The following is an 8,415-nucleotide window of genomic DNA, read 5'->3' on the forward strand; positions in this document are numbered from 1 at the left end:
AAAATCATCGAACAACTGGAAAACTTTTCCGCCCTTTTACTATTTCCTCACTTCTTTTTCATTTTATTATTTTATTAACAGGAGTCAAAACTTTTCCAGGGGAGATTAACAACTTTTTGAAGGGCAGGGGGATAATCAATTATTCGTTAATTCGTCAATAATTCATTGAATATGAGTTATTAAATGACGTTCTCTTGTGGGAACTATTTGGATGGAAAAAGCCAGGGATAATCCGAAAAAAAAAGAGTGAAAAACTTTCATATTACCATTAAGGAAAGGAAGAAGGTGGTGCTGGGGATAGAGGTTCGTCGCACGATGGCTTTTACCGTGATTAGTACGAGGTACAGGGAGGGGAAGTGAATGCGAATATGCGAGTATTTTTTTACACATTACAGCACGAAAAAGCCGACGTTATATAACGTGAGTTACTCGTCTGCGTCCAATTTCCATTGTGCAATTTTCCTGTACTCTTATTCACGTATTTCCACTCCTCGGCTTGTCATTTCCGTTTTTTTTTGTTTTTCCTCATCGAAGGTGTCTACACCTGTGAAATCCGAAGTTATCATATCCATTTCATACGTTTCCAGGTAATCGGCGTCGTAATCCACGTATGTATGGCCTCTCGATCCTCGTTTAATCTGCTTTTTTACTCCTGTCTTCGTGCACTCAAGTTTCCAGGTATAATTACACCCTGGTTCCTTCATCGATTCCAGGCCTGCTAAATGAGAAGTGACAGGAACACGTGTCTCTTCCGATCGATTGGGCAGTTATTCAAGCTTTAAGGCCAACCCCTGTTTCTTTGGAAACTCAATTATCAGTTTTTATGGGGGAATTCATTTTTTTCACTGCTCTCCTCATGATAAAGTAGAGTTGACGACAGGAGAGTGCCTTTTATTATTTTTACTCATCAATTTACTCATTGAATTGTTCTTTTTTGATACATAAATGATTGCAATGAAAAACTCTTGATTTTCGACGGAGATATGAATTTAATAACATTATAGCAAAATCTAGATGGGAATTTCAAAAGAAAATCATCCCCCGGCACTTGGATGTTTAATATGAAATCCAGTTTAGATTCTGGATAACTTTGGTCATGTTAACGTATTGTTAATCCCCAATTTCGCCAGAAACACGGGAAAAAGTAGGCGATGAAGTTAGAAAAAGGTAGAATTCAGCATCGGTTTAAACGAGATTAGTGAGTGTTGTCAAGCCCCTGCAACGGAATCTGCACTTCCACCAAATTACAAACTTCCGGAATAAAGTAATTGGATATATCCGGCGGTGTAATCGACTTTAGAAATATAGTTAGGAATAAACAGTGTTGCTGGGTTTTTGTTCATCCTCTCGTGAAAATAATGAAAGTTATAAGGAAGCAAGAACTTTTTAAGAGAACAAACGTGTACTTGACTTTTACGGTGCATTTATCTTACTTTTTTATTCTTCAATGTTATTTTTTTTTCTCTGTTTACGTCAGTCCATAGAAATCCTCAACATAACGTATCTCTGTAGCCCAGACTCTACATACTCGGGCAGGCGATTTGTATTCCTATGTAAAGTACCGGTGCACATGTGTGCATCACGATGTAGGTGAAATGATGGCTTGCAGAGCACGTGAAAGTATTTTTATGAAAGATCATCTCGGGGGGCTGACAGTTTTCCAAGCATCATTTTTCGCCTGATTACGAGAACGCATTTCTGTGAGGAGTCCCTTGGATTAATGATTTTAACGAGGGATCTTCATGATTTAACACGCAGAATCCATTTGGAAGAGATAGAAGGAAAAAAATGAAAAATTTCAATTGATTTATCCCGCGGTAGACCTGGGGAAACTGTTGACAAAAATATAATGAAATTCATTCGGTCATTTGGAAAGTCGGTACCTGCGGCGGAATGGCTGGATGCAGTGGAAATAATTGAAATTTGTTGAAAGAATTGTGAATGTAAAAATCTCGTTGTTCATTTGTTATTTAGGCCCCTTGGACAAAATTATGCAAAATGATGAGAAGAAAAAGTTGAGAAAATTGAGGGAACTTGCTGAATCGCGAGATGAACGGCTGCTCGAGTTGAAAAAAGAGATTCTGAAGCTCGAAGTTCAGCACCGCGTCCTGGAGAAGGAAAAATTGAAGTACAGAAAGAAATTCGAGGAGGCGGTACTGCGTGGCATCGCCAGATTAAATTCTCAACACCAATTGATGAATAATGCAACACCGTCTTCGTCGATTCAAGAGGATGAGGATGAGGATGAAAATTGTTCAGAAGTCTCAAGGAATGATACCCCCGATCCGGGAAACACCCCGACATCTAGTCTCGCTGGAAAAAAACGAAAATACGCGAGACGAAGACGGAGCAGTGATTGACTTTTGTTTTTACCCAGTCTGTGAAAATTGATGGTTCCCTTTGGACGTTCTCTTTAAAATTGAATTTATTTTGATAGAGGAGGTAAATTAATTGGTAGGATATGGCAGCTGCCAAGTGTCCAGAACCCGTGGAGGAGCAGAAGGTGATGAAGGATCGGAAAATGACAGACGCTGAGCGCTTGGTAAAATTGGAGAAGGAGGTAACCTGTCCATAAATACGAGATTAATAGCGATTCATTCAAGGGGAAAAAGAAAACTTTTCATTTCCCGGGATTTATCCCCTACTTTTTTGCTATAGACTGAAATAATGAAATCTAGGCTTGATATTTATATGAATTTAACAGGGACATGTTTCAAACTCATAGATTTTGTTGCTAGAATTCAGGAAATATTCAGGTCATTAGTGGATTTTAATAGCTCCTCACTACGTACCTCACTACGTACCTCACATGTAATTAAATTTAATCAGTTTAATGCTGATGAGAAAATCGAATATTAAACTTTTTTTTGCAATCATTCTTATTGCCACCTCACTATTTTGAACCACATATTCGATTTAGACATGAGTATTTGCGAGAGTAACAAAAATTATGGAGTCTATTTAAACAAAATTACTATTTTGCAAAAGGTCATACGTAAAATGTGATACTTTATCATCGATAACTCTGGATCAAATCGAATTGTAAAAGGCTGATTAAGACCTTTAAAATTATATCTAATATATCACTATAAATCACATAGAACGCTCTAATAATCTTTATCATGAAAGCAGAGATACGTAAATGAAGTTCGCCTGAGTCGAAACTCGTAAGACTGATTCCTTATTGGTCAACTCGAATCCGAAGTCGAAATTCGAATTCGGCGCACGGAGTGCGCAGTAGATCTCGTTAACAATAAAAGTGAACTATAGAAGGTGACATAACAATGGAAAATGAAAAAATAGTATATTATATAGTATATATATTATATAGTATATATATTATATGGTATATATTACGCACGCGTTTCATACAAAATTTTATGTCATCGCGCCCGGAATCCGCGATTTAATCGAGCGAAGCGAGGTTAGAATCGCGCGATTACGATCACCGATGGCATAAATTCAATAACTTTACAAAAGCTGACAAAATTAGGTACAACTGATATTTCAAAGACCAATAAAATCCGTTTTCTAAACGATCTACAAATATTGCTATTGTTTCGTTTTGGAAATATCGAAAAATTAAATAAATGTGAAAATGTAAGCAAACCATGAAAATTCCATTTTTACATTCAAAACGTCATAACTCCATGAAAGACTATGGGAATCACATAATGCACGTATTTCTTTGAAGCTTATCCCATAAACTGTTAAATGCCCATCCAGGATATTACCGGAAATTACGAAAGGAATGGAGAAATTATCCCAAACGGGGGTAATCCCAAAAAAATCCCAAAAAAATCCCAAATTATCCGCACACGGATCATTTAGTTATGGAATAATTGATTTAGTTTAATTTAAAAAATTTTGTGTGCAATTATGATTGCGTCACTCATTTTTTTATTGATGACCCAGTGAATTTTTTTAGGTGACTCTCCTGCGCAATGATTTCGACAGAATGAAGTGGGAACAGGCAGTAGCAGAAACGGCAATAGGAAGAGCCATTATCCGAGGTTCAGCATCACTCGGAAACGGTGGATTCTGTCCAATGGTTGACTCCGCAGGTCCTGTAAAAAATCGTCAAGTAATGGATGACCCTCAGAAAAATCCCTGCACGAAAATTCCATCCCAATTATCCGGAAAAAACGCCATAACTGATGGAAAACAGAAACAAGGGAAAGAAGAATGTGGATACTTCACTCTCGGATAATTTTGATATTACTCGTCTACCACTCGAGACTTTCAATAATGAATACTCTGGATTTGCCGATTAATTAAAAAATTCCATAATCCAGGTGAAGATGAAAAAATAAATCGATGGAATTACGGAGTCTCTCAAGAGTTGCAATTCTTTGAGTTAACCGAGGCGAACTGATATTTTTCGTCGCATACACGAGCAATTATTTTGAACGTGGCGTTAATTAATGCACGCGTATCATTGTTACTCCTGCAGTCACTTAATTGCAGGTATTTCAGGTCCTCCGCTGCGTATCGACTACTCGATTTCTCTTAATGAACCAATTATTATCGACAACTCTAACGTTATCCTCTCATATCGGAGAAATTTTTGAAAAAAATCCTTGTGAACTATAATTTTTTGCGGTTATTACATAAAGACAAGTACAAGTTGAATGAAATGACGCAAAATATTCTTGAATTTTTATGTTCTTAGAATCTCAAGAAATTCGAAAGTCAAATTATGAATCATCATTAATTAATATAATTCTGAAAATTCTATTTATTCTTTATTACAATTACAATGACAATTAATTGACATTGAATTTTTACACATTGAGAAAAAAAAATTTAAAAAACATCGATTTTTAATCGATGGACTAAGGAGTTATTGGTTCAATGATACAGGAATTTCCGGACCATCTTAAAAATGGCAGATTAATTGAAATATTTCTGGTAACTACCTAAAATTTTTCGAACATTTAATTATCATATGGAAGAATTCGTACCTTTCATAATAGATTATATACATTCATGGAAAATACCGATTTATTTGAGAGAAGTATTTTCGCAGCCTCATGGAATCCCAAGAAGATAAAGGCAATCAGTGGCTTCATCGGCTTCAAGTAAACCTGCAAGTAATCCCATTTTATAACAAGCAATTAATTTCAATTCATCATTTAATTTATCTGGGAAAAACCTACAAATTTACTTGCGTGTAGTAAATATCTACTGTGACAGAAAAATGAGAATAGAATTCTTCTCAAAAATTTCGCGACGTTTAATTGAATTTTTCCTCCGAAAAATAGCAAAGGACGGGAATAAATGCATGAGAGAGGAAAACAGACGGGTCTAAGACGAAAATTATTATCTGAGACCGGTTTCCAACTGGCTCAGCCTAGATGGTACCTTTGCGATATGCCAGTGCAAATATTAGATGGATCTGCGGGTAGCTCCGGTGGTTTTCATACACCGGAGCTTATACATCCCAATGTTTTCATTTAATATCCCCTGAATACTGACGGCACGGATACACCATTCAAGTTGTAAGATTGCGCGAGCCATTTCCTGTGACCAGTCAGATGTCGTCTTTGAGATATGTTCTCAGTGGGTTGGCCGTACATTACTCCCGGGTTTTCAGTTGTATAGAGCTACAGTCGAGACCTACAAGACGTGAGCTTTTTATCCTGCTGGTGTACGAATGCATTTGAACGGAGATAGGGTGAAATTCTGATGGGAGATTCGAGTAATGTCATTTATGCGGTATGGCTCCAAGGCCAATTAAAAAGTTGCTCCATTATAATGGAAATTTTCCGGTTTTTTCTCCATTTTTCGGAAAAACACCGGACTCGGAGTATTTACCATCCTAGGACTATTGATCGATTTATTTCTCTCACTCAGAGATTCATTCTAAGAATAAGATGGAAAACTTTAATATCATCAGCCAAAAAGTCAAGCTTTACTCGAGTCAAACCTGATTTATCAATTTTCTATTCTGTAAAAGTCACACAATTTTACGAAAGTTCGGAAAAAATGTTTTGAGGGAAACAGTCTAGAGTGACTGAGTGTCTTGGTAACTTCCTCTATCCAAATTCTCTAATTGGCCATAAATTTTTATTCTTTTAACAATTCTTAAATGGTCAACAAAAAATTTTCAACATAATTGTCGTATTGTCATGATGAATATGTGATATTAAAAAATTTTTAATCCCAATAAAGTCGTTAGATAGCACATCAATTGAAAATCGATTTTTTGGTATTAAGAGATTGAAACCCTTACCGAAATCCTGCCGTTTCCCTTCCACGCAACCCCCTTTGCAATCAGGCCAAAACATTCTCAACTTACTCCTTAAATTTCCTGTCAAAGGCAACAATTGAAAAGTCTCAACTTGTCACTCTGATATTTCCAAAAGTTTCAAGCTGAAACCTTGAAAATCGTAACACGTCTTTTTTTTTGTTTCAGTGATTACCCCTCAGAATAAATTTCACCCGCAAGGTGTGTAAAAAGTTTTCTCCAGTGAAGAGTTGTCTGCGTCTTCCTAGCAACAGAGAAAAGCCATCGTGTCCTAATAAATACAGCTCCAGTAGCAGCACACGTACAGAGAGAGGGTTGGATGGTGGTGATGCACTTGATCCCGCCCCAGCGCTCGCAGAAGGACTTCGCCACCGGCTAGAGGAAGGAGGGACAAACGAGGACGCGTATTACATACGCGTGTCATACACCCATAGCCGAGTTCCGGTAAAAAACTCACGCACGACGCCACGTACTCCAGAGTCGAACAAAGGCACAGTCTGCAACCCCTTTCGTGTCCCTCCACCAGTTCTACGAAGCCCTCTTTCCCTCTCGGTCCACTGTGCATAACGTCCAATCTTCAATTTTTCCTTTGCCAATCTCACCGACTCTCTTCACACGGCTAAAAATTTATACTCAAATTCACTCTCATGTTCTACACACAAAAACAATTAAATCATCTAAATTATCATGTCTACACTGTTTAAAATATACACAGTGGAGTTTCTAGGAATATAATAGAGATAGATAGATAGATAGACAGGTAGATAGATAAATATTTATTCATTGATGCTACTTTACAGTTTTGCATCGTTTCTTGCGCCTTCGAACATAATGAAGTGTTTGTGCAATTGCCGTAGAATAAAATTAACACACAATATTATAAGTCTTTGCGTATCTTGGATGACAACTTTCTAAAGCGTAGGAATAGTATTGCTATGGATGAGTATAGAAAAATTACGTTTCGTTCACTTGTACTTTTATTTAAAACAATTATGACAGTTTTATTCCGCTTGTGCTGAAAAATTATCGAAAATACAGAATTTTTCAAAGAATTCCACTGGCAAATTACTTAAAATAAATTTCCGTATTACTAGTCCGTGGAGTAATTTTGGCGTAATAATCTTACTTTTTTAAAAGCGTATGGCATCATTTACTATTGAATTTCCTTCTTCCCGAACGGAATAAATACATAACCCGAAGATATATCTCAGAAACCGCATTTTTGTCCGAAAATATATCTAGATATATCCGGATGTTATTCACCTGGACATTGGCATTTATAATTTTCCGCGTGGGTTGTAATTCTAAAATATATATTGTAATCAAAAGTACATTTTTTAGTAGAGATTCCACGAAAATATTGTAATTTCAAATCAAAATTAATGTAAAAAATGGAATTTGAAATTACGTCAGGTTAAATTTAACTATAATTCTCCTCTGTTTTCCAGAAAACGTGAAAATTGGGCGATTTCATATTAGTATTTGTTCAAAGACGTGTACTGGGTGGAACTCAGCTTTTGAGAGCGCAGAAATTCCCGGAATGTAATTAATATTTGCTTTTCTGCTAATTGAAATTGTTAATCAAATTCTGTGTTCTCGGAAAGAGGAAAGAGTTACTTAGATGCACGTTTATGAAAATGATCAGGCAATTAAAATGCTAGCCACGCTCTTTTGTTGAATCCCACAGAGTCCAGGCGTTCGCCGGAGGGACTCGCCGAGGCTTTTGATGAATCGCGATCCTCATGAGGGAAATATTTAATTCAACAGTACACTTTCCTCTTTTTCTCATGGTTTTTCTTTGCTTCGCTCCCTCCAGGAGTGAAAATGAAGAGAACATGAGCTTTTGAGATGTCGACAGAGATTTTTTCTTTATTGTTTGAGAAAAATTCCGCGACAAATCGCGTAATCTACAGGTGAAATATTTATTTTGGCCGTCCACCGGGAAAATGAATTTCTGCCGTGAAGAATATTTACTACAGGTAAATAATTTTTTTAGTTTCAGCCAAATAAATTAAATAGGGAAATAAAATTAAATGTTTATTTTAGGATACGATTATACTTGAAGTGAATCACACAATTGATTGTGCTTATCTCCTTGCGATTCTACGAGGACTCAGTGCTGGAATACTTCCTGCAAATAAATCGGTACTTTCTATGAGTGTACA

At 36.5% G+C, this 8,415-nt stretch overlaps 1 protein-coding gene across 3 annotated transcripts; it reads left to right on the forward strand.

Annotated features, from left to right (window-relative positions):
* Positions 1–1,974: 1,974 nt before the first annotated feature.
* On the forward strand, positions 1,975–7,009 carry LOC105273850 (uncharacterized). 3 transcript variants are annotated; one of them, XR_892951.1, is made up of 3 exons: positions 1,975–2,560; positions 3,929–4,295; positions 6,419–7,009. XR_892951.1 is itself a non-coding variant. In XM_011316527.1 (2 exons), exons 1-2 carry the CDS (start codon positions 2,462–2,464, stop codon positions 4,208–4,210), a joined length of 381 nt encoding a protein of 126 aa, XP_011314829.1. In that variant the 5' UTR covers positions 1,975–2,461; the 3' UTR covers positions 4,211–4,333. The 3 variants fall into 3 exon arrangements, 1 of the variants encoding a protein (XP_011314829.1); XR_892952.1 differs by lacking the exon at positions 6,419–7,009 and adding an exon at positions 5,030–5,048; XM_011316527.1 differs by lacking the exon at positions 6,419–7,009 and having other exon boundaries at positions 3,929–4,333.
* Positions 7,010–8,415: the final 1,406 nt, after the last annotated feature.

Source organism: Fopius arisanus, unplaced genomic scaffold (assembly GCF_000806365.1).
Source record: "Fopius arisanus strain USDA-PBARC FA_bdor unplaced genomic scaffold, ASM80636v1 scaffold00007, whole genome shotgun sequence".
Taxonomy (NCBI): Eukaryota; Metazoa; Arthropoda; class Insecta; order Hymenoptera; family Braconidae; genus Fopius; species Fopius arisanus.